The 27,500-nt window shown below is 47.2% G+C and overlaps 1 protein-coding gene across 1 annotated transcript in view; it reads left to right on the forward strand.

The window, feature by feature from the left end:
* The window catches only part of bmpr1ba (bone morphogenetic protein receptor, type IBa), a 51,753-nt gene that overhangs the window by 13,931 nt on the left and 10,322 nt on the right, over positions 1–27,500 (forward strand). Inside the window, 8 exon segments of the mRNA XM_070446861.1 lie at positions 18,308–18,407; positions 18,409–18,446; positions 18,449–18,475; positions 20,165–20,199; positions 20,201–20,266; positions 23,554–23,656; positions 25,021–25,117; positions 26,207–26,345. Of these exon segments, the coding sequence (XP_070302962.1) occupies positions 18,308–18,407; positions 18,409–18,446; positions 18,449–18,475; positions 20,165–20,199; positions 20,201–20,266; positions 23,554–23,656; positions 25,021–25,117; positions 26,207–26,345 (605 nt within the window).

Here is a 27,500-nt window from a genome sequence, read left to right on the forward strand (position 1 = left end):
TTACCGAGATATGATCTCCTAAAAGGACTAGATGTTCCTAGATATGACTGCCTATAAGGACTAGATGTTACCAGAATATGATCTGCCTATAAGGACTAGATGTTACCAGATATGATCTGCCTATAAGGACTAGATGTTACCAGATATGATCTGCCTATAAGGACTAGATGTTACCAGATATATCTGCCTATAAGGACTAGATTTCCTAGATATGATCTGCCTATAAGGACTAGATGTTACCAGATAGATGTGCCATAAGAAGATGTACCAGATATAATCTGCCTATAAGGACTAGATGTACCAGATATGATCTGCCTATAAGGACTAGATGTTACCAGATATGATCTGCCTATAAGGACTAGAGTTACCAAGATATGATCTGCCTAATAAGGACTAGATGTTACCAGATATGATCTGCCATATAAGGACTAGATGTTCCTAGATATGATCTGCTATAAGGACTAGATGTTACCAGATTTGATCTGCCTATAAGGACTAGATGTTCTAGATATGACTGCCTATAAGGACTAGATGTTCCAAGATATGATCTGGCCTATAAGGACTAGATGTTCCAGATATGATCTGCCTATAAGGACTAGATGTTCCTAGATATATCTGCCTATAAGGACTAGATGTTTACCAAGATTTGATCTGCCTATAAGGTACAGATTGTAGATATGATGTGCTATAAGGACTAGATGTTACCAGATATGATCTGCCTATAAGGACTAGATGTTCCCAGATATGATCTGCCTATAAGGACTAGATGTTACCAGATATGATCTGCCTATAAGGACTAGGTGTTACCAGATATGATCTGCCTATAAGGACTAGATGTTCCCAGATATGATCTGCCTATAAGTCATCACTAAATCATACGCAGTGCGTCATCAAAGTCATACACAGGACAACCAATAAGCATACCACTAACTGGGTAAATAGGCATGTCAAACGTTTGAGTGAATTACAGCACCCTGCAATTGGTACCTTATCCTGTTAGTAGGTTGGGGAATGACCACCAGCAGTGGACCTTAAGTAGGTGCGTCAGAGCAGCTAAAAGACACATTGTTTGTTCAGTGAGATAGAGCAGAGGCAGACTGGAGCCGTTGGCCATGATATGTGAGTTTGGAAATGGGAAAGTAATCATAGGGGGAGACAGTGGGTCGGAGAGGGACTGTAAACACTAACTCACCGGCCCCCGCTGCCGTCTGTGTGTGAACACACACTGTTCACACACACACTGTTCACACTGCGTGGAGGGGAAGGGAAACAGCGCAGGCCGTAAATGGATGGAAAATGGCTGTTTAAGCGTGTGTTGATGACTACGGCTCCACTGTCCTCGGAGTGTCTGGGAAATAAACACTTGCTAGCGGTAATATTACCACCCGCCCAAAACACACACCTCCCTCCTCCCCTGGCCTCCCTTAGCTACCCAGGCCTTTCAGAGCCTCTGGATGTATCCCACATAGCACCCTATGCCCTATATAGTGCCCTTCTTTTCCCCAGAGCCCTATGAGCCCTGGTCAAAAGTAGTGCACTAGAAAGGGAATAGGGTGATGTTTGGGACGCAGCTTGTCTCTTTGAAGAGAGAGCAGTCCAATTGAGATGATATTACTCAGTTAAGCATCATTAAAGACAGTACCTGCACAGCTGACAAAGCAAGTAAGCTATGATTCCTACTGCCCTGCGGGCAAGAGGTGTCCTGAAAGAGAAGCTCACGGTTTTGTGTGTGGATTGTTTTGTTATGGTTTGAAAAGGGCAGTTTGAGGAAAAAGGCTAATGATTTCAAACCGCTTCCATAAAGACTGGGGCTAGAGGGGATTAAAGCCATCACAACAAACCGAGGGAAAGCTAATGACTGGTATTGATATTTCAGACCAAGGCCTCATACCACATTTAACCAAGTCATATCAACAAATGCTGCTACTTCTAGCCTCTATCTTTATACATCTCCTGGGGCTGTAAATGTATCAAGTGTCTCAGAGTAGGAGTGCTGATCTAGGATCAGGTCCCCCTTTTCCATATGATGTTCTTCTTTATGATCTAAAAGGCTAAACTGATCCTAGACAATTTGTGAATATTTTCACTGGTATGTTCCTTCACTTGATCCATTGTCTGTTCCATTGTCTGGTCCTCTACAGCATATTAATGGGCTGTGTTAGTGGTGATTAGATTAGAAACAGACTAAGTCAATCTGGACATGGTTCTCTCCATCAACACAGGCAGGATCTCACATACTAAACTCTATGGCCGTATGTATCAAGAGTAGGGGTGCTGATTTAGGATCAGTTATCCCTTTTTAGATCAAAATGAATAACATTACATGGACAGGGGTATCTGATCCTAGATCAGCACTCCTACTCTATGGGTTATCCACTAGTACTGTTGTTGAGTTGCCCTGGACATTAGCATCGTTTGTCTAGGTCAGGGTTTCTCAAACTTTTTGTGGCCGGGGACCCTTTTTGTGATATTAAATTCCTCAGGGACCACCTCGTAATCAGTACACATCTCGAGTGAGATAAAAAATAGCATACAAGGAGTTGTATTATGACTTTGGTATTGCGTGGCCGGACGAACCAAGTCACGAGCCCTGGGAAGAAACATTCTAAAGGACCTTTACATCAGAAAGAACGTTTTAGTTTTCAAGCTAATATCCTGCAATTCTACCCGTTTTGTCATGAGGCAGAGAGAAAACTTTGCAGTTTTAAGTCTTAAATTACAGTGCATTTATGTAAAAAAATATATTTTTTGGGGGGGGGGGGATACAATACAAAAATGTTTAATTGGTGGAGTACTGTGGATACCAATATCCCTGTGAGCCTCCCAGGCCCATGTTGCCCAGAGTTAAGAATAGACATTGTAGTTTAATGGGGGGATGGCAGGTAGCCTAGTGGTTAGAGCGTTGGACTAGTAACCGAAAGGTTGCAAGATCGAATCCTTGAGCTGACAAGGTACAAATCTGTCGTTCTGTCCCTGAACAAGGCAGTTAACCCATTGTTCCTAGGCCGTCATTGAAAATGAGAATTTGTTCTTAACTGACTTGCCTAGTTAAATAAAGATACAATTAATAATATTGTATTACACCCTCTAAATGTATTCCAATGATACCTTTGTTTAACCTGTTAGTAATATTCATGATTTATTTTTGAATGTAATGTAAATGTTTTTTTCATATTTTACCCCTGGTCTTGGTCATGGAGTTAACGTTTCAGATAACACTTGCCTTCCAGCTGTCAGGTATAATGCCTTATGATAGAGTGAAGTTGCCCCTAGATGGTGTTCCTGGGACAGTTTTACGTTTTCCCCTATAGCGTACCACAGTATGAGTCATAATACCCATAAAACCTAACGGTCAAACAGGGAAAGGGTTCCAATTGTTTTTCCACCATTCATTTTTCCCATAGGAGATTTTAGAAACACTTAACGTAAGGACTGTGTTTCGTGTAGGCTTACCCTGGTATGCCGTTTTGATAACCATGCAAATCTCTCTCGGACAAGATTACCTGTATCAATATATTCACCTGTATTTACCCCCAACAAATGAAATGCTAAAATGTCTGCTAATGTGGCTATCATAAAGAACTACAAATGCCATGATGATCTGGACGAGACTGCCGAATCGATGCAAAGGTAAGAATCTCTGGCTGGATTAATCTAATGTTAGCTAAATGTAGCAATGAATAAATTGTCTACATTTCTTTAAATGTACCTTTTAGCAAAGGTGCCAGCTAGAGGTGACGAGCAGGAGCTTGCAGGGATTTGTAGTCTTGCATGATGTTTACTTTGATGCTAATTAGCATTTTTCGAATCTGAGAATAAATAGATCCGACTAAATTGATAACAGTCACCTTGTCCGCAAGAGATTTACATGGTTATCACAAAGTCACGCTAGGGCAAGCTTACACGAAACACAGCCCTTATTTAAAGTGTCTCTAAAATCCCCTATGGGAAAAATAAATGGTGGGAAAACGATTGGAACCATTTCCATGTATGACACCTCCACTGTGGGGCTCTATAATAGTGAAGGTTGGTATTTGGGAGGGGAAGCTGATCCTAGATCTGTAACTAGGGGAAACTTCACCCCTGACCTTATTTTACACTGATTTGTCATTCATTCATTTGTCAAGAACATCCTTATGTCTTGTTATTGTCTTCTCATAACGATCCAAACCACCATTTTGGATCAGTTACGAGAGACTCATAAAAGCTTTGGATAAAAAGCATCTGCTAAATGGCGAATGACTAGGGAGACATAACTTCTCCTTTCTTGTCTTTGTCTCTATCTGTCCTCGACAAAGAGTTTTTCCAAGGTTTATTTGAAGCTGGAGTGTTTATTTGGTGTTTCCAATGCAGTGAATTGGTGCTTGAAGTGGGACCTTGAAACAGCTCGGGGAAGAAAATGAACATGTTTAAAACCTTCAGGAACGGGTTGTCAGGAGACAGAACAGCTGTCCCGACACTGTTTATTTGAGAGAGCTTTGGAGAGATGATGTGGGCGTTTCTTGTGTCGCTTCATTTTCAACGCAAAATGGGGTTAAAGATTGTTTATTATCCTTAGAATGTGTTTTAGTTTCCTTTTTAGATTGTTTCATCAAGGTTGTGTGTGGGTGTGTGGTTGTGTGTGTGTGTGTGTGTTGGTGTGTGTGTGTGTGTTTGTGTGTGTGGTGTGTGTTGTGTGTGTGTGTGTGTGTGTGTGTGTGTGTGTGTGTGTGTGTGTGTGTGTGTGACCTGTATACTCTTTGTATTCATAAAAAATTTGGGGGGGAATATAGCTTCTTTTCAGGGAGGGTCCTGGTCAAGTAGGTATGGCCCTATGGGCCCTGGTCAACTAGATACGGCCCTGTGGGCCCTGGTCAACTAGATATGGGCCCTGGTCAGACTAGATATCGGCCCGTCTAACTAGTACGGCTATGGCACAACTAGATACGGTCCCCTAATGGCCCGCAGGTCAATCATAGATACGGCCGCTATGGGCCACCTAAAGGCTCAAAGTAGATACGGCCCTATGGGCCCTGTCAACCTGAGTACGGCCACTAATCGCTGCACAGACCCGGGGACCTGGTCAAGAGGAGATAACAGCCTAGCCCTGGTAAGGAATATAACCGGCCCGTATTGGACACTCAGCGTAAGTAGTCACGCAGCCGGAAGTCACACCGCGTCAGTAGTTACGCGCCTTGATGGGCCCTAGTCAAGGACGGATACACACGGCCCTATGGCGCCAGGTTCAACTAGATACGCCTATGGGCACCATGTCAACTAGAATTCGAACCAGCCCCTATGGTCCCTGGTCAACTAGGGTACGCCCTATGGGCCCAGGTCAACGTAGATACGGCCCTGATGGCCTGGTCAAGGAGCAATAACGGCCTATATCCGACACTCGGTCACTAGTACGGCCCTCATGGGCCCTGGTCATAACTAGATAACACAGCCCTATGGGCACACCGACAGGAGCCTCTGGCCTGCAACTAGGTAACGGTCATGGCCCTGTCAAGTTATGCCTTATGGCCCTGGTCAACATAGATACGGCGCCCTATGGCCCTGGTTCAACTAGTACGACGCTAGTGGGCCCTGGTCAGACTAGAAAGAGCCCTATGCCGTGATGCATCTAGTAGCTATGGGCCGGTAACAGGTACGTGGCACTAGGCCTGGTTCAACTAATTAGGTCAGACCCTTTTGAGGCCCTGGTCAATCAGGTTAGCAAGGCCCTAGGGGCCCTCCTGGTCAACTAGATACGGCCCTATGGTGCCCTGGTCAACTAGATAAAAGCCCTATGGGCCCCTGGTCAAACTAGATACGCCCTTAATTGGGCCTGGTGCAACTAGGATACGGCCACTATGGGCCCTGGTCAGATAACACCTATGGGCCTAGCAAAGTACGCCTATGTGACCCTGGTTACTAAATGTACGCCGTACTGGGCCCTTGGTCAACGGTATTATATGGCCTATGGGCACCTGTCAAGGACGATAAGCTGGCCCTGACGAAGTGCATTGACCCTGGTCGTGTACGGCACGTCGTATCCGCATTATACAGGCCCTCCAAGAGATACAGGCGCCAATTACTAGTCGGCCCACTTGCGCAGTCAAGGGAGATAAACGGCCTATGGGCGCCTGGTCGAACTAGATACAGCCCTATGCCCTGGTCAACTAGAGTACGGCCCTATGGGACCCTGGTCCTCCTAGTACGGCCTTATGGGCCCTGGTCAAGGAGATAACGCGCCTATGGGCCCAGGTCAACTAGGATACGCCTATGGGGCCTGCGTCAACTAGTAAACAGCCTTATGGGCCCATGTCAACTAGGTACGGCGCCTATGGGCCCTGGTGCAACTAGGTAGGCCCTATGGGTCCGCTAGGTACGCCCTATGGAATGTGGCCTGTCCTCTAGGTAAGGGAATGTTGGGCCCTGGTCCTCTGAGAATAGGACTGGGAATCTGACTGTAGTCTAAGTCGGAATGTGGGCCCTGGCTGTTCTCTATGGTAGGGAATGTGGGCCCTGAGGTCCCCTAGATAGGATGAATGTGGGCCGTGGGTCTCTAGATAGGAATCATGTGCCCTGAGTCCTCTAGGTCAAAAGGGAATATGGGCCCTGGGTCCTCATAGGTAGGAAAATGGCCTGGGTCCTCTAGTAGGGCAAGATATGGGCCCTGGGTCCTGCTATGAATGTGGGCCTGGCCCTACAGGGAATCGTGGGCCCTGGGTCGCTCTAGATGCGGAATTGGCTGGGTCTCACAGTATATTAAGCGGTCCTCGTATAGGTAGGAATAATGGCCCTGGGTCCGTCTAGGTAGGAAAATGGGATCCGGGTCCTCTAGATTATGGAATATGGGCCCTGGTCCTCCTAAGGTAGGGAATGTGGCCCTGGGTCCCTAGGAGGAATGTGGGCCTGGTCCTCTAGGTAGAGTGAAATGGGCCCTGTGTGGTCTCGTGAGGTTAGGGATGTGGCGCCTGGTCCCTCTACGATAGGTGACATGTGGCGCCTGGGTCCCATCTAGAAGGGACACCCTGGTCTAGGAGGGAATGTGAGGCCCTGGGTCCTCTGAGGTAGGGAATGTGGGGGCCCTGGGGTACCGGATATGGGCCCTGAGTGTAGGGAACTGTGGGCCCTGTGTCCATCTAGGTAGGGAATATGTGCCCTGGGTCCTCTAGGTAGGATATGGCCCTGCGGTCCTTCTAGGTAGGAATATGGGCCCTGTGGTCTCTAGGTTAGGGAAATGGTCCCCTGGGTCTCTAGGTAGTGTGGAATATGTGCCTGGTCCTCTAGTAGGGATTATGGGCCCTGGTCCTCTCAGATTAGGGAATGTTGGGGCCTGGGTCCTCTAGCTAGGGAACACTATGGGCCCTGGGTCCTCTAGGTAAGGAATGTGGTCCCTGGGTCCCTCTAGATAGGGATGTGGCCGGTCCTGCGAAAAATGGCTGGGTACTCTAGGTAGGGGAAATTGTGGCCCTGGTCCTCTCAGTGTAAGGAAATTGTGGGCCTCGGTTGCCTCTAGGTAGGGAATGTGGGTCTGGGTCCTCGAGATAGGGAATGTGGGCCCTGGGTCCTCTAGTAGGGAATGTGGGCCCTGGGTCCTCTAGTAGGAATGTGGGCCGGGTCCTTAGTAGTGATCTGGGTCCTCCTAGGTAAGGAGTATAGGGCCCTGGGTCCTCTAGTAGGGTATATGTGCCATTTGGGGACCGTATGTGAAAGTGCTCCTTTCAGCGACACTACAGTAAATACCTTCTCCATAGTAACAAATGGACAGTTTGGTCTGATAGGTTATCTTAGCGTTGCGTAAAGCCTTACTGTTAGTGGTTGGCATATGGAAGGTGTGTGTGTGTGTGTGTGTGTGTGTGTGTGTGTTGTGTGTGTGTGTGTGTGTGTGTGTGTGTGGGTGTGTGTGGTGTGTGTGGTGTGTGGTGTGTTGTAGATGTGTTTGTGTGTGTGTGTGTGTGTGTGTTGTGTTGTGTGTGTGTGTGTGTGTGTGTGGTTGTGTGGTGTGCATTCATGGCTGTGTATCTGATAGCGGTATAAGTATTTTGCAACCTTCACTAAGCTCAGTGGATATGCATATTTTTTTTTTTAGTTGCTCTAATTCCTGGTTAAGTTGGCTATTCTCTGTATGTTTAGGTCATCCTCCATGCCAGTATTGTCCTCATTGGATATTGCACTCGGACGGAACGGACCCTGACATTCCCTAAAATCTATTGTGTCATTCACCAGAGTGGGATATTTTGGCTGGAGTTTACTACCTCTAGGTGTGGGATGGATTGTTGTGTGTTGTGCTGATTTGAAGTGGCTGATTTGTTGTGTTCGTGTGTTGTGATGTGTGCTGCCGTGTTTGTGAAAGCGACTCAGAGTTCAGGAGTTGGTAGAGGAGTTTAGTATATACCTCCAGTTTGTGGTCAGAAAAAGGTCCAGGTTTGATCTCCCTACGGACGTGAATCCATCCTAGTTCAGCAGTCTTACTCTGTTTTAATGAATACCCTGATTCCGTTTCTGGATTATTTCACACTCACTAAGTATCTGAGAATTACATGACATATAGGAGTCTTTGGATTTCCCTCTCGGCGAGGTGCTTCTTTCAGCCTGTTCCAGAGATCAATTGCCAACTTCTTATGTCCTTGGGGTGAACCGCACAACACGATCTGGGCCCAGGCTAGCTCTGTTTCCGGACCCAAGTGCTTTTCTCAGCAGTTACCGAAAGCAGCAGATAGATTCCTCACCTCACTGATCTCTCTGCCAGGTTACGAGTGGCTGTAGCCTTTCAAATGATTCTTTAAACATCCTCGGTATCATGTAGACAAAACGCAATGACAACACTTTCCATTGAATGCTCATAGACTTATCATATGCCACTTAATACTATTTGGTTGCACATGCAGTATACGATAGTATCGCCTATACGAGTTACATATGCCACTACATCGTTGGTTCATATGCCACTAAATACGTTTGGTGTCATCATATGCCACTAATACGTTGGTTCATGATGCCACTAATACGTTTGGTTCATAGGTGCCACGTAATACTTTGGATATCATATGCCACTAATACGTTTGGTTCATAATGCCACTAATACGTTTGTTCATATGCCGACTGGTAATACGTTTCTGGTTCATATGCACGCTAATTATTGTAGCAAAGTCTTGGGTTCATATGCCACTTATATACGTTTGGTCATATTGCCTGATACGTTTATATTAGCCACTAATACGTTGTTAGGCAACCTTCTTACAGGCGTACTCTCAGGCTGTGGTCTGACTCCTGCTCTGCCCAATAAAGGTTGTGTAGCCGTGGGTGTCTGTGCCTAGCTTCACTCTCTGGTGTGATGTGAGTGTCTGAAGAGCAGTCCAGATGACAGAGAGGTGGGGGGGAGGCAGCGGGGCGGCTATAAGGAAGAGACCAGCTGGATTGGCCTTTCACAAAATTCTATGGATTTAGTGTGATTTGTGTTTCTCAGTGCGCTTCAAAAGTAATAACATCGAGTGGCTTCGATCGCCTTTATGGAACATGAGCACCAAGTTCTGGCGCCCTTTAGATTGCTGTTCATTCAAAGCTACACAATCGCTCCCTCGGCTGGAAAACATCATTTTGTTGGTCAAAAGTTGCAGTTTGTATAGTAGTTACATAGTGCCCATTCTTCTGGTGATACATGAGGATATGCCTTAACATATAACACATTGTGTGCTAAAGCTTTCAGCGTCCCTGATGCTGCCTCCATAGAGCAACTCGATAGTCTCAGAGGAAGCTGTTACTCTTTGAATGGTTTCTTCTCTCTCATTTTTCTCCCCCAGTTTTCTTCTTAACTCATTCTCTGCTTTCTCATCCCCCTCTTCTTCCCTCTCCCTCCTCCTTCTCCCCCATTCCCTCTCTCTTCTCTCTGTCTGACTTGATGTTTTATGGGCCTGTGCTGTGACATTTGATGTGGACCAGTATAATACCTGGGTGGTCACTGTTCCTGTCTCAACCAGTGCTGGAGTGTGGGGTCTGGTGAAGAATAGGGTGACAGGATGATTGATTGGGAAGGGAGTCAGGAGAGTTAGCGACGGGTCTCTCAGTCATCTCTCCCTGAACGTCGGTTACTCCTCTCGCATCGCTCATCAGCTGTCTGATGCAGGAACAACCTCCAGCCTGCTGCCACCGCGCCTGGAAAACAACAGACGCCGAATGACTTATGATGAGAGAAGGGATGAGAAAAGAAAAGTGAGCGAAAGGGGGGAGGAAGGGGTGGAGGAGATGAGAGCAGGGCGGGAGGACGAAGAGGAAAAGGGAGGAGCGGGAAGAGAAAAGGGGGGAGAAGAGTAAAGGCAAGGAATGCCGAGGAGGAGAGAAAATAACAGGAAGAAAGGGAAAGCGCCTGCCGGTGAGGACGCGCGGTGTTTTGGTGGAAGAGAAAAGGAGCGGACGAGGAGGAGAGAGAAATGGGTGAGGAGAGAGAGAAAGATATACAAAGGGGCAGGGGAAAGAGAGAAATAACAGGGAAGAAAGAGGGGGAAAAGGGGGCTGCTGGATGAGGAGGGGGTGTCAAGGGAGGGAAGAGTAATGATGTAGAACTTCCGTTAGCCCCCAGGGCATCTTTCCATATATCTGGGACAATGTCCGACTCAACTGATGATGACCCACACAATGCCCAGTACTGATGACAGAGACCGCCACCCTCAATCCTCAGCCCTGTGTGAGCACGCTATCGCTCTATGTGAGCATTTCAGTTGCTGTTGGGTCTCGTTCAGTCACTGCAACTGTATCTTCTCATGAATCAGTAGTGTACTTTCACTACACTTTGAGGTGGTCTGTTCAAAGGGACATTCTTGTCTGCCTAGGCTGTAACCCATCTCAACGTTTCAGGGAGGCTTCAGCATGAAGATAAGACCAGTCAAAGAGGAGAAAAAAAAAATCTTTCACACCAGTTCCCGCTCTTCTCTTTGCCCTGAGAACCTTGTCAAACACACACAAGACATACTACAGTCTAAATGAGCGGGGGAGAGGGACGGAAAGAGTAAGGAGCGATCCGCTGGAATGAGGTACCGTTCTACCCGTCGTCTAGGTGGAAAGGGGGGGGGGATTGTGTTTATGTGGAGTTGGTGAAGAAAAGCTTTTCTGTTTGGCCTGTTTGACATGACTGGGCTAAACTAATGATGCCTGTCTCTGTACCCTGTGCTGTGAGTCAGAGTTACACGCTCAACTCCCCTTTTCTTCCCCTGTTTCCCCCTCCCCTCTCTTTGGTAGTTTGTACAATGTGGCGCCTGCTGAAAGAGCAGGCTTTTAGGTGCTTGGTAATTGGGTGCTGAAAGCACCCCGTATCCTGCCTATACGTTCTCCGTCAATGAGGTATGGCCCCGCGATGAGCACCAAGCTAAGGATCACACCCTGCATCATGTGTCATAGCAAATACAAGGCCCACCATCACCATCAATCGTGCTTATGTAAATGATCCAGCACGGGGATGGTTTTAGACCCAGAGAAATGGAGAAGGGTGACGGGAAAGAGAAACATGCTGGGAAGAAGATGAATGGACGTGTCTCTCTGTAGAGACTAAAAAGACCTGGCGGTTGTACACACGAGGTTAATGACACCCCCCCCCCCCCTTAATCAAAGCTAGTCTATATCATGAAGAGTGATAAACTCAGGGGATAAAAAAAATTCTTTCATATAATGTATGCGGTTAGCAGCTATAGTTCATGGTCAAAAGTAGTGTGAGCCCGGATGATTGAATGCTTTAATGATTGTTATCAGACGTGGTCCATGGGGGCGTGCTCGGGTGTTGACCTCACCCGACAAGTGATTGCACACCACGCACACACACACACACACACACACACACACACACACACACACACACACACACACACACACAACACACAAACACACACACACCACACACCAACACACACACACACACACACACACACAGCAGACACACACACATCAGAGACATTCCTCCCCAGACCGACTCGGCTTTCTAAAAATGTAACCGTCTACATTGTCCAGTCTCTCTCGTCCTCTCTCAACCAGCCACGAACATGTTTTTCCTTCCGGTGGCTAAGTTTAATACAGTTTGCTGATGTGGCGGAGAGCGTTGTGCCCTGTGAAGAGAGGTGTGGAAGGAGCTAGGGTACTAGGGATCGCTGGTCACATAACTGACCAAACAAAGCCGTTTCCATTTGGAGTTATAGTACACTCGATTCCTTCTTGGCTCTGACACGACTTTTCCGACGTTCTTTTGTTTGAAATGTAAATGGTGTCCTCCCATTGGCGTTCCACACGACCAGCTAGGTGAGGTACAGAGCCCAGCGGATGAAATCTCCTGTGTTCCAAGGGCTCTACTCTATCAATATCTATCTATTACCCATGGGCCCTGGGGGAATGCAACCACACCCTGGTTGTCTCTGAACAGCACCACACACCCTGGTTGTCTCTGAGCAACAGCACCCACACACTGGTTGTCTCTGAACAGCACCACACACCTGGTTGTCTCTGAACAGCCACACACACCCTGGTTGTCTACAACAGCACCATGACCTGTTGTCTTTGAACAGCACCACACACTGGTTGCTCTGAACAGTACCCACACCCTGGTTGTCTCTGAACAGCACCATACCCCTGGTTGTCTCTGAACAGCACCACACACACCCTGGTTGTCTCTGAACAGTACCACACCCTGGTTGTCTCTGAACAGCACCATACCCTGGTTGTCTCTGAACAGCACCATACCCTGGTTGTCTCTGAACAGCACCAACACACACACTGGTTGTCTCTGAACAGCACCACACACACACTGGTTGTCTCTGAACAGCACCACACACACCCTGGTTGTCTCTGAACAGCACCAACAAACACCCTGGTTGTCTCTGAAGGCAGCACCAATAACCCTGGTTGTCTCTGAACAGCACCACACACCCTAGTTGTCTCTAACAGCACCATACCTGGTTGTCTCTGAACAGCACCACACACACCCTGGTTGTCTCTGAACAGCACCATACCCCTGGTTGTCTCTGAACAGCACCACACACACGCACTGTTCTCTGAACAGCACCATACCCTGGTTAGTCTGACAGCACCACAACACCTCTGGTTGTCTGAAAAAGCACCACACACACACTGGTTGTCTCTGAACAGCACCACACACACCCTGGTTGTCTCTGAACAGCACCACACACACCCTGGTTGTCTCTGAACAGCAACCAGCAAACACACACCTGGTTGTCTCTGAACAGCACCACACACACCCTGGTTGTCTCTGAACAGTTGACAGCTCCAGGTGTTGGATTATCTGGTGCACCAGGGCTGTTTTTGTCAACAGCTCAGCGGCACCTCACATAACTGTACACATTGCCTCACACATGGCGGTGACGAGAAGGGGGAGCGACTGAGGAGGAGGGCGGGAGGGAAAGGGGAGCGACAGAGGAGGGAAGGGGGGGGCGACAGGGAAGGGGGGCGACAGAGAAGGAGGGAAGGGGGAGCAACGGAGGAGGGAACGGGGAGCTACAGAGGATGAGATGGGGAGCGACAGAGGAGGAAGAGGGAAGGGGAGTGACAGAGGAGGAGGAGGAGAGAAGGGGGAGTGACAGGAGGGGGAGGAGGAGGGCACGGAGGAGCGACAGGAGGACGGAGGGAAGGGGGAGCAATGGAGAGGTTGAAGGGAGGGAAGGGGGGAATTTACCAGTGCACAGCACTCTCTCCTCTTCTGTTCTGAACTGAGACGAGCTCCCTGCAGCTCTGTCAAATCCATCTTTATTCAGCCACTTCACCTCTCTCTGCACTTCTCTCTGCACCCAAATCAGAGCATGCGTCCCAAATGGCACCCTATTCCCTGTATAGTGCACTTCTTTTGGATCAGGGCAGTATTGTAGTTCACTATAAACACACAGGCACTATAAAGGGAATAGGGTGCCATTTGGGACATATCTGAGCTTTGTTTATGTGGCCCTTTGAAGCCTGTCTCTGTCTGTCTGTCTGTCTGTCTGTCTTCTTCTCTCGTCTCTGTCTGTCTCTGTCTGTCCTGTCTGTCTGTGTGTCTGTGTGTCTGTCTGTCTGTCTGTCTTGTCTCTGTCTGTCTCTGTCTGGTCTGTCTGTCTGTCTGTCTGTCTGTCTGTCTGTCTGTCTGTCTGTCTGTCTGTCTGTCCTGTCCTTGTGTCTCTCCTCTCTCTCTCTTCTCTCTCTCTCTCTTCTCTCTCTCTTCTCTCTCTCTCTCTCCGTCTCTCTCTCCTCTCTATCCATGTCCATCTTCATCGTCTCGTCTCCTCTCCTCGCATCTCTACTCTCTCTGGCCTCAGGGATATTTGACATGGTATTAGGTTTGATAAGAGGACAGATTTAGTCAACCTCACTACCTCTAGCTCCATTCTTCTCCGTGGACGACGGTGGCAGTAAAGTTGAAATGGCTGACGTTTTTGTTTGAATTGGATCTATGTTTTGGAGTGGAAGGAGCTGGAGCCTCAGGATTCACGTGAGAAAGTAAACCGTGTTTTATCATCACATTCAAGCTTCCATCATCCTTCCATCGTCCTTCCATCGTCCTTCCATCATCCCATCTCTGTGACTTAGACCAGTGTTTATGTGAGTGAGTGCTCCTATAAGGCACACCTCCGGTGCACTCTTTTAAACAGACGTGTGTTAAATGGCAGGTTGAAGGAGCAATCAGCAGTTGAAACAATAACAAAAAGTTTTCCCCGTCACTGTTTCAGTAAAAAGCTGAGGGAATGAGACTGGAGATATGTAACCACTCTCAAATTCATAGACAGAGCTATGGATTCAAGGACTGACCATCAATGACATCATCAACAGTATAGTTTCATCAATGTTTGTTTACATTTACTCTGTATTCAAACATTGGAGTAAAACAATGAAGCTTTTATTTTGAGTTCTGATCAGTGGAGGCTGTTGATGGGAGGACGGCTCATAATAATGTCTGGAACGGAGTGAATGGAATGGCATCAAACATATGGAAACCATGGAAACCACGTGTTTGATGTTGTTGATACCTTTCCACCTATTCCGCTCCAGCCATTACCACGTGCCCGTCCTCCCCATTTAAGGTACCACCAACCTCCTGTGGTAGAACCAGCTTATATTTTGTGTTCTGATGAGGTACGACAGTTGAACTAAGCTCACGGGCCATTATAAGTTAGAATCTCCAAGAATCAATAGGTATACTGTATATCAATGGGTACATAAGATTCATTTTTAAGCCCAAAAATCTATGTTGCAACTGCAGATTTCCCATTTAAACCAAGAACACGCCACATACACACTTCCCCTGCTGTTTGACGTCAAAACCGATGGCTGACCTTTCCCCTAATTACAATATAATTGAATTGAATTGGCCTCATTGGTCTGAAGTACAACGTCAATGATACATGTGTCTACCAGGCTGCAAGGAGTAGTGTGACACAGAGTTACCAGGAAAGAGATATCTTTCCAAATTCCTCAACTTCAGTTCACCTCAATTTGTCCTTGTGCATGAAGATCTACAATTTCAAGATGTCCCTTGTTTTAGGGGAATAGAGAATACTATGGATTTAATCATTTAAGGAGTTCATTTGAAATGTTCTTACTCCTGTTACAGGTTTGACTGAGAAACATCAAAGGGATAGTTGACCCAAATGCCAAAATAACATTGTTTATAAAGCATGAATTGCTGTTTTACCTTGTCCATAGACTGCTTTACAGGCTAAGGAAACCAGTATGACATTTTGTTATTTTGGGAGAACTAGCCGTTTAACAAAACATGTTATTTGTTTTGGGGGATAAAATTGATTATCATGAGGTGTCAAAGCTCTTTGATGAGAGGAGCGGTGGCAAAGACGGAAGAGCCAAGAGTGCCAATCATCAGCCTTTGATTAACAGCCCCGAAAATATACATCCTGTCCTGTAAACCCCTCCTCTTCTTCAGTATCCTGTAAACCCCTCCTCTTCTTCAGTATCCTGTAAACCCCTCCTCTTCTTCAGTATCCTGTAAATCCCTCCTCTTCTTCAGTATCCTGTCCTGTAAACCCCTCCTCTTCTTCAGTATCCTGTAAACCCCTCCTCTTCTTCAGTATCCTGTCCTGTAAACCCCTCCTCTTCTTCAGTATCCTGTNCTTCAGTATCCTGTAAACCCCTCCTCTTCTTCAGTATCCTGTCCTGTAAACCCCTCCTCTTCTTCAGTATCCTGTCCTGTAAACCCCTCCTCTTCGTCAGTATCCTGTCCTGTAAACTCCACTCAAAGTCTTAGCTTTACTACACAAATAGATGGTTTCCCAGACACAGATTAAGTATTTTCCTGAACTAAAAAGTATCTTTGATTCTCCACTGAAAGCCCTTTTTAATCCAGGACTACTGTTAGAACAGTCTCGATGTTGAAATGATCTAACATGTCTGGTGTAATATGGCTGCTTTTTAGGCTTAATCTGTATCCAGGAAACCGCCCCAAGAAGACAACTGGCAAAGTAATGAATGTCCCCAAAAGTCACACATGTCTTTTATACGCTGAGTAGATAAAACATTAGGAACACCTGCTCTTTCCATGACATACCAGACTACTGACCAGGTGAATCCAGGTGAAAGCTATGATCCCTTATTGATGTCACTTGTTAAATCCACTTCAATCAGTGTAGATGAAGGAGAGGAGACTTATTTAAGAAGTAGTTTTAAGGCTTAAGGCAATTGAGACATGGATAGTGTACGTGTGCCATTCAGAGGGTGAAGGGATAAGACAAAAGATTTAAGTGCCTTTGAACGGGGTATGGTAGTAAGTGCCAGGCAGGCGCACCGGTTTGTGTCAAGAACTGCAACGCTGCTGGGTTTTTCACGCTTAACAGTTTCCCGTGTGTATCAAGAATGGTCCACCACCCAAAGGACATCCGGCCAACTTGACACAACTGTGGGAAGCATTGGAGTCAACATGGACCAGCATCCCTGTGGAACTTTCGTCACCTTGTAGAGTCCATGGCTAGAAGAGGCAATCCTGTGGGCAGATTGGGGATGCAACACAATATTAGGAAGGTGTTCCTAACGTTTTTTACACTCAGTGTATACGTCGAATACATGTTAAGGGACTAGGCTTTCTGTAAAGCTATTGTCTATACATAATAAGGATAATGTCCCAGGACGTCCACCGGACGTGCTACCTGTCCCAGACCTGCTGTTTTCAACTCTTAATGATCGGCTATGAAAAGCCAACTGACATTTATTCCTGATTATTATTTGACCATGCTGGTCATTTATGAACATTTTGAACATCTTGGCCATGTTCTGTTATAATCTCCACCCGGCACAGCCAGAAGAGGACTGGCCACCCCTCATAGCCTGGTTCCTCTCTAGGTTTCTTCCTAGGTTTTGGCCTTTCTAGGGAGTKTTTCCTAGCCACCGTGCTTCTACACCTGCATTGCTTGCTGTTTGAGGTTTTAGGCTGGGTTTCTGTACAGCACTTCGAGATATTAGCTGATGTACGAAGGGCTATATAAAATAAACTTGATTTGAATTTGATTTGATTCTTTTGGCTACCTGGTTCCATGGTCTTCCACTCTGTCTTGGAAAGCTCTTCCGCTGTTGACAGATTGGACGATTTGATCGGTGTGAAGTCAATCTTTGGAGTGGGTATCGTATGACTGCTAGTGTTTATTGTAACAAGGAAGGACACTTACTTTTTTTTTTGTTGGACGATCTCCACGATGCAGCTGTGAAGCATCTGGTCTGAATGAGTGTGCCAGAATGAATGAAAACCCCCTAACGTATGAATGAAAGTTCGCTGCGTCCCAAATGGCATCCTTATTCCCTATAGTGTACACTACTTTTGAACCGGGTCCATAGGGCTCTTGTTAAAAGTAGTGCGCAGTGTGCATGGGACAGGATACTATTTAGAACACTTACGTCTTTGGACTTTCTTCTCCTGATGTGACAAACAGGTGCTCTTTTGAAACGGGATGTGTGTGTAGGAAACGCTGGAGACTATAGTACAACAATGGCTACTTGGATATAACTATTTTGGAATATGATTTACCCCAGCTCATCCCAACCCCATCCCAACCCCATCTCATCCCATCCCATCCCAACCCCAGCCCATCCCATCCCAACCGCAGCTCATCCCAACCCCAGCTCATCCCAACCTCCGCTCATCCCAACCCCATCCCAACCCCAGCTCATCCCAACCCCAGCCCAACCCCAGCTCATCCCAACCCCAGCTCATCCCAACCCCATCCCAACCCCAGCCCACCCCAACCCCAGCTCATCTCAACCCCAGCCCATCCCAACCCCAAAATGACTTGTTTTTGTGACAAAACTAATGAAGGTGTGATTGTTGCTTGTGAATCCTAAGTCTAACCCTCTGTCTCTCTGTGTCCTGTCCTTATAGCTAACGTTCTGGACAGTATGTTGCTGAGGACTTTGGGGAAGGCGGCGGGTGGACACGCAGTGGAAAGGACGCCAGTGGGAACTACAGCCCCAGCCCTGGCCCCAGCGACAGCTCTGGTGTTACTGCTATCACCACTGTCCTAGGACTCCACCAACAACACCTGCAGGTGTGGGCCCAACACACACACACAACAAACACACACACACACACACACACACACACACACACACACACACACACACACACACACACACACTCACACACACACACACAAACGGATGTAATGCGCCACATGCACTCATGAATGTACTCTCTCTCTCACACACACACATATTTATTGTAATATCCTTGTGGGGACCAAACAATTGATTCCCATTACCAAATCATATTTTCCCTAACTCCTAAACGTAAACCCTATGCCTAACCCCTAAGCCTAAAATAGCCTTTTTCTTTGTGGGGACCGGTGAAATGTCCCCACTTGTCCGAATTCCTTGTTTTACTATCCTTGTGAGGACTTCTGGTACCCATAAGGATAGTAAAACCAAACACACACACACACACAAATGCAAAACCATACTCACACACACACACTATATCCTATGCATATATTTGATGCTCGTCTTGCACATGTAGATCCAACACTCTGGCCCATCCACATTCACAGTGCTGATCTCAGATCAGCTTCTCTCTGTCCATATAATCTTATTAATTATGATCTAAAAGGGAAAACTGATCCTAGACCAGCATGTTTAAACGATTTGTGAGTATGGGCCACTTTCATACTCTCCTTAGGCTGTATTGATAACCATGGAAGAGAAACTGTTTCAGTACTTCACCTTAGTGCAGTACACTTACAGTATGATGTAAGTTTCATGTGTATTGTTCTGCCTAATGCAGTTTGTTTGGAGTGAAAACGCTCCCTGACACGTTCCCTGTCGATGTGTTTTCCCCTTAGCAACTCAACCCTCAAATATTCCCTGACGTTCGCATATTATTGCCTGATGTGCTGTGCTAATTAGTTTAACGCACAAGCGGTCACACACAATAACATCAGTGGCTAATTACTCTGTCTCTTGCCAACTTTGAATATAACATGAATTCTTCATTAACGTCATGAAACAGAAGTCGTCTGGGCTAATGTTTAACTCCAATAACAACCCTGAACGTGACCTGTTAGTAAAGCTGCACACACACAAACACTCACTCACACTATTCCTGTGAGGACTTTTTGGGGACCAAAAATGTATTCCCATTCAAAATCCCTTTTTCCCCTAAACCTAAACCCCGGCAAAATGTCATCACTTCTCAGAATTTTTGTTGGCTCACTATTCTTGTGAGGCCTTCTGATAATCACAAGTATAGTAAACCGTGTATACACACACACACACACACACACACACACACACACACCACACACACACACACACACACACACACACACACACACACACACACACACACACCCAGTTTGTGAATGGTACTCCACAACATTTGACTAATTAGCCCGATCACTAATTAATTAGATGAAGCTGTTGATAATATACTTATTAATAAATACATGAAGTCATTGTGCTGGACATAATAGAAATGACTGATGATCATTTTTATGCTTATTGATTTGTGCTATTAATTCAGTAAATGATCCGAGTAATGGTGATAATGTATATAGTAATGATGTATGTGAAGACCTTGTACTGCTTTTTTTTGTTGGTACGAAATTAAAGTTTGATTTGATTGTGAATGATCTAGATGGTATGTAATGCGTTGTGTCTAGGGGATGGATAATGATCTGAGTAATGGTGATAGTGAGGTAGATTTGGATGATCTAGATGGTAAATGTAATGCGTTGTGATTTAGGGACGGATGGGTACTGCTTCACCATGGTGGATGAAGGGGGGAGGGGTCCCTGTCCTCACATCAGGATGTCTGGGTCTGGTGGGATCAGAGTTTCAGTGCAGGGTAAGTCTGAGGACCACCACACACTGAAACCCCTCAGTCCACCACCCCTGAAACCACCCACTCTACCACCTGAAACCACCACTGAACACCCACTCCACCACACTGAAACCACCCCACTCTACACCCTGAAACCACCCACTGAACCACCCCACTCCACCACACTGAAACCACCCCACTCTACCACCCTGAAACACCCCACTGAACCCACCCACTCTACCACGGTGAAACCACCCACTCTACCACAGTGAAACACCCACTCTACAGAGTGAAACCACTCCACCACAGTGAACACCACCCCCACTCTACCCCACCTACTCCACCTGAAACCACTCCACCACCTGAAACCACCCCATCTAACCACCGTGAACCACCACTCACACAGTGAACACCCACTCCCACCACACGTGAAACCACCCCACTCTACCACCCATTACCACCCTGCTGAAACCACTCCACACCCTGAACCACTCTCACCACCCTGAAACCACTCCACCACCCTGTGACACCACACCCCAGTGAAACCCACCCACTCCACCACACTGAAACGACCCCACTCTACACAGTGAAACCACCCACATCTACCACCCCACTCTACACCCTGAAACACCCACCACCTGAAACCACTCACTCTACACAGTGAAACACCGCCACTCTACCACAGGAAACCCTAACTCCCCACTGAAACCACCCCACTCTACCAAGTGAAACGCACCCACTCTACACAGTGAAAACCACCCCAGTCCACCAGTGAAACCACCCCAGTCACACAGTGAAACACCCCAGTCCACCACACTGAAACACCCCACTCTACACACTGAAACCACCCACTCCACACAGTGAAACCACCCCACTCCACCAAGTGGAAACCACCCCACTCCACCACAGTGAAACCACCCACTCCACCACAGTGAAACCACCTCCACACAGTGAAACCACCCCAGTCCACCACAGTGAAACCACTCCACATAACCACCACAGCTGAAACATCACTCTACCACAGTGAACACCCCACTCTACACAGTGAAACCACCCATCCACCCACTGAAATCCACCCACTCTACACAGTGAAACCACCCTCACCTTCTCACAGTGAAACCACCCCACTCTAGCAAGTGAAACACCCACTTCACACAGTGGAAACCACCTCACTACCACCCACTGAAACCACCCCATCACTCAACAGTGAAACGCACCCCACTCTACCACAGTGAAAACCACCCACTCTACACAGTGAAACCACCCCACTCTACACAGTGAAACCTACTCACCCCACTACAACCACCATTACGAGTGAAACCACCCCCTCCCACAGTGAAACCACCCATCTACAAGTGAAACCACCCCACTCTACCACAGTGAAACCACCCACTCTACCACAGTGAAACACCCATCCACCACCAGTGAAACACCTCACTCCACCACAGTGAACACTCCACTCCACCACAGTGAAAACACTCCACTCCACACAGTGAACCACCTCACTCCACACAGATGAAACCACTCCACTCCACCACGTGAAACAACCACTCACCTAACCACCATTACACAGTGAAACCACTCTGTGATTAAGTTTCCCCTAGGTACAGATCTAGGATCAGCTTCCCTCCACCAATCCTACTTAACAAATTATGGGGGAAATGCAATCTGACCAGATCAGCGCATAGCGGTAACTTCACCAGTAATCACACCTTTGGACACTGACAGCAGCACCAACCACCTGGACGGCACAGTAGAAAGCAGAACAATGCCCTCCACACACATCAGGGGACTTACTGTATGTATCAATCTTCTTAGAGTAGGAGTGCTGATTTTAGGGTCCGTTAGCATATTACATCACAATGAATAATGATGGTGATCTCAGACCTTCTCAAAGTAGGTTGGCTGCTGATTACTCGTAGTAGATACAGTCCATAGGTAAATGAGATACTTTTGTATGTATTGTGTATGTGGGCTATTTCAGCCACATCCGTTGCTGACGGGTGTATAAAAATCAAGCACACAGCCATGCAATCTCCATACACAAACATTGGCAGTAGAATGGCCTTACTGAAGAGCTCAGTGACTTTCAACGTGGCACTGTCATAGGATGCCACCTTTCCAACAAGTCTGTTCGTCAAATTTCTGCCCTGCTAGAGCTGCCCCGGTCAACTATAATTGCTGTTATTGTGAAGTGGAAACGTCTAGGAGCAACAATGGCTCAGCCGCAAAGTGGTAGGCCACACAAGCTCACAGAATGGGACCTCAGAATGGGACCTCTGAGCGTCTGTCCTTGGTTGCAACACTCACCACCAAGTTCCAAACTGCCTCTGGAAGCAACGTCAGCACAATAACTGTTCGTCGGGAGTTTCATGAAATGGGTTTCCATGGCCGAGCAGCTGCACACAAGCCTAAGATCACTATGCGCCATGCCAAGCGTCGGCTGGAGTGGTGTAAAGCTCGCCGCCATGGGACTCGGGAGCAGTGGAAATACATTCTCTGACGTGATGAATCACGCTTCACCATCTGGCAGTCTGATGGACGAATCTGGGTTTGGCGGATGCCAGGAGAACACTACCTGCCCGAATGCATAGTGCCAACTATAAAGTTTGGTGGAAGAGGAATCATGGTCTGGGGCTGTTTTACAAAGGTTCGGGCTACGCCCTTTAGTTCCAGTGAAGGGAAATCTTAACGCTACAGCATACAATAACATTCTAGATGATTCTGTGCTTCCAACTTTGTGGCAACAGTCTGGGGAAGGCCCTTTCCTGTTTCAGCATGACAATGCCCCATGCACAAAGCGAGGTACATACAGAAATGGTTTGTCAAGATTGGTGTGGAAGAACTTGACCTCAACTCCATTGAACACCTTTGAGATGAACTGGAATGTAGACTGCGAGCCAGGCCTTTCTCCCAACATCACTGCCCGACCTCACTAACGCTCGTGGCTGAATGGAAGCAAGTCCCTGCAGCAATGTTCCAACATCTAGTGGAAAGCCTACCCAGAAGAGTGGAGGCTGGTCTCGCAGCAAAGGGGAGACCAACTCCATATTAATGCCCATGATTTTGGAATGAGATGTTCGACAAGGTGTCCACATACTTTCGGTCATGTAGTGTAGTCAGCACACCACAAACACATCTTTAATTCATCAATGTGTTGTCTGTACGAGGTGACCTCCAGGCGATATGTGCCCATTTTGGGTCAAAACATTTTCATAAAAGAATGAAAGTTGATACACTTGTGGGAACGGTGTGGGAAATTGAACAGCAACAGTATCTGATGTATTCATATGATGTAATTGTGCTTCCAGGATACAGGCAACTCCCGACTGAGAAGATCCCTGGAGTGCTGTACTGACCAGGACTACTGCAACAAAGACCTGCACCCCACCCTGCCTCCACTCAAAACACCCAGTAATATGCTTTATACACACACACTCGTAATACACAGACAGAAGTGACCAGTGATAGTGAGTTGACAGCGAGTTGTCAGGGACAGCGAGTTGCCAGGGACAGCGAGTTGCCAGGGACAGCGACTTGCCAGGGACAGCGAGTTGCCAGGGACAGGGCCCAGCGAGTTACCAGTGACAGTGTCAGGGCCCAGCGAGGTGACAGTGTCAGGGCCCAGCGAGGTGACAGTGACAGGGCCCAGCGAGTCAACAGTGACAGTGTCAGGGCCCAGCGAGTTACCAGTGACAGTGTCAGGGCCCAGCGAGGTGACAGTGACAGGGCCCAGCGAGTTACCAGTGACAGTGTCAGGGCCCAGCGAGGTGACAGTGTCAGGGCCCAGCGAGGTGACAGTGTCAGGGCCCAGCGAGGTGACAGTGTCAGGGCCCAGCGAGGTGACAGTGTCAGGGTCCAGCGAGGTGACAGTGAGAGAAGCAGGTGAAATGGAGCCGGTAAAGTCAGCTGCATAGCTCCGCTCCTCTTTAGTGGTCGGCCCACAATCGGCCCAAGAGATCACTAGCCAGGGTTTCTGTAGAAGACCCAAAACTAGATATATTTCTTCAGTTCTTTTTTGTGTGTGTACAAGTGTGTGTGTCAGACTGAAAGGATGTGTTGGACTTCACACACAGGGCAGGTCCAGGGTGTGTGTGTGTGTGTGGCAGTAAGACTAGAGTCCCAGAGAAAGCAGAACTCCCAACGGACATGGCCAGCGGTGTCATCAATCTGAAACTCGAGCAGCGGGCTTCAGGAAGAGATCCTATCGATCAGGGCTAGGTTTCCCTCAGCTAGTTCACTCTGGTCCCTGGGGACACCACTGTGTGTGTGGAACTGAGAGAGAGTAATACATGTTGGATTAACAATAAAGAACCTTTGAAATAACATGACTTAATGATGACTGTTTTTGACTGTTGTCTATTTCCAAAGGGATGTGTGGCCCCTGTTTGTATTGAATATGTGATCTGTTACTTATATGAAGTGATCAGTTATTACTCTCTCCCCCGTTTCTTCTCTCCTTCTTTTGCACTCCCTCTCTCTCCCCCTCCCTCTTCTCCATCAAACCCTCTCCCTCCTCCTGCCCCTCTCTCACCCCTCAACCTCTTCCCATCAAAACCTCTCCCCTCCCCCCGCACTCTCTCACTCCCTTCTCTCTCATCACCTCCCCCTCTCTCCCCACTCAAACCTCCTCCGCCGCTCTTCACTCCCTTCTCTCTCTCAACCTTCCCTCCTCCCCCTCCCTCTCTCCGTCCCCTCTAGTCGCTCTTCTCTTCCTCTTCGCTCTCCCGCCACTTTCTCTCTTACCCCTCTCCTCTCTCTCTTCTCTCTGTGGTAAGATTATGCAAATGGGAACATTCACCACATGGCTCTGTCATGCTCGTGAACTGTGTGCAGCATCATCCTGGCTCTCATCATTATTTTTCTGTACTTCAGGTGAGACTTTCAGTTTGCTCGAGAGAACGTTTAGCACAGGGTTGGCTCAAACTGTTCCTGGAGAGTACCTAACCATCTTGTAGGTTATTGCTCTAACCGCTTTATAACTAACTGATTCAGTTTATCACCAGGTAATTATTATATCAAGTATGCAAGATTAGGCGAGGGTTGGAGTGAAACTACTGGAGGGTACTCCCAGAACAGGGTTGGAGTGAAAACTACTGGAGGGTAAGCTCTACAGGAAAGGGTTGGAGTGAAACTACTGGAGGGGTAGCTCTCCAGGACAGGGTCTGTAGTGGGAACACTACTGGAGGGTAGCTTCCAGGAACAGGGTTGGAGTGAAACCTTACTGGAGGGTAGCTCTCCAGGAACAGGGTTGTCGTGAAACTACTGGAGGGTAGCTCTCCAGGCAACAGGGTTTGTAGTGAAACGTACTGGAGTAGCTCTCCAGGAACAGGGTTGTAGTTGAAAAACCTACTGAGGGTAGCTCTTCCAGGAACAGGGTTGGAGTGAAAACCTACTGGAGGGTAGGTTCTCCAGGAACAGGGTTGTAGTGAAAACTACTGGAGGGGTAGCTTTCTCCAGGAACAAGGGTTGTTAAGTGAAAACCTTGGAGGGTAGCTCTCAGTACAGGGTTGGAGTGAAACTATGGAGGGTAGCTCCCCGTAACAGGGTTGCAGTTAGTCCTGTTCTGGAATGACGCTACCCTGTTATGATTAAGGTTATTCCCAGTACAAATGTACAGTTCTATTTGTTCTCCGTAATTGAAAATATTAATTTCACTTTGGGAACAAATGACACTGAGGAAGAATCATATTCTTGATATGACATGTTTTCTAGTAATGTTGAATCAATCCGAATTGAGTATTTACATAGGACTACTCACATTAAAGGGTTGTTTTGATGTATATGTTTGTTTGATGTGTGTGTGTGTGTGTGTGTGTGTGGTGTGTGTGTGTGTGTGTGTGTGTGTGTGTTGTGTGTGTGTGAGTGTGTGTGTGTGTGTGTGTGTTGGTGTGGTTGTGTGTGTGTGTGTGTGTGTGTGTGTGTGTGTGTGTGTGTGTGTGTGTGTGTGTGTGTGTGCTGCAGGTACAAGCGCCAGGAGTCTGGGCCACGCTACAGCATTGGTCTGGAGCAGGATGAGTCCTACATCCCTCCGGGAGAGTCTCTCAGAGACCTCATAGAACAGTCCCAGAGTTCAGGCAGTGGCTCAGGTCTCCCCCTGCTGGTATGTTACACACACTGCATCCCTCTATCACCAGCTCACTGGTTGTATCCTCCCGAAGTGTGGATTTAATCACGTCCCTTCACCGATTGTAAAGTAAATTACTGGTGTAAGAAACATTGTGAAAACTCCCACTAGCCCATATCTAGACCAATTCAATGTTTGGATTTGTGGGAAGTAGTGAAGGAGTGTGCACTTTCAGAGAAAGGTTTGTGGAAAGTAATGAAGGAGTGTACACCAGGAGAAAGGTTTGTGGAAAGTAATGAAGGATTGTACACTTCAGGAGAAAGGTTTGTGGAAAGTAATGGAGTGTACACTTCAGGAGAAAGGAGATATCTGAAGGACACCCACACACCCAGGAAGTACAACTGATGAACAACACAATGATACAACTGATATGTTTGTGCTATGACAGAGGGTTTGTCAGTCTGTATAAAAATGTTTACACATGAGCTGTGTCTCCACAACTCTTTTGTAATTATTTTTGTGCAGGAAAAACTCTCCATTGTATCACAACCGTTCTGCCACGTGTGTGTTGCACGTCACTTCAGCACCACTGCATTCTGGGCCAGAGAGAGCCTAACACTGTTTGTGTGCATTCTGGGCCAGAGAGAGACTAACACTGTTTGTGTGCGTTCTGGGCCAGAGAGAGCCTAACACTGTTTGTGTGCGTTCTGGGCCAGAGAGCCTAACACGGAACCCAAACCGGCTGTGCGCGTGCGCCATCGTGCATAAATGTATTTTGTCCCCCCACACCAAACACGATCACGACACGCAGGTTAAAATATCAAAAGAAACTCTGAACCAATTACATTAATTTGGGGACAGGTCGAAAAGCATTAAACCTTTATGGCAATTTAGCTAGCTAGCTTGCACTTGCTAGCTAATTTGTCCTATTTAGCTAGCTTGCTGTTGCTAGATAATCTGTCCTGGGATATAAACATTGAGTTGTTATTTTACCTGAAATGCACAAGGTCCTCTACTCCACCAATTAATCCACACATAACACGGTCAACCGAATCGTTTCTAGTCATCTCTCCTCCTTCCAGGCTTTTTCATCTTTGAACTTATATGGTGATCGCATCTAAACTTTCATAGTATTACCACGACRACTGGCAAAACAGTTCGTCTTTCAATCACCCACGTGGGTATAACCAA

Source organism: Salvelinus sp. IW2-2015, linkage group LG15, assembly GCF_002910315.2.
Source record: "Salvelinus sp. IW2-2015 linkage group LG15, ASM291031v2, whole genome shotgun sequence".
Lineage (NCBI taxonomy): Eukaryota > Metazoa > Chordata > Actinopteri > Salmoniformes > Salmonidae > Salvelinus > Salvelinus sp. IW2-2015.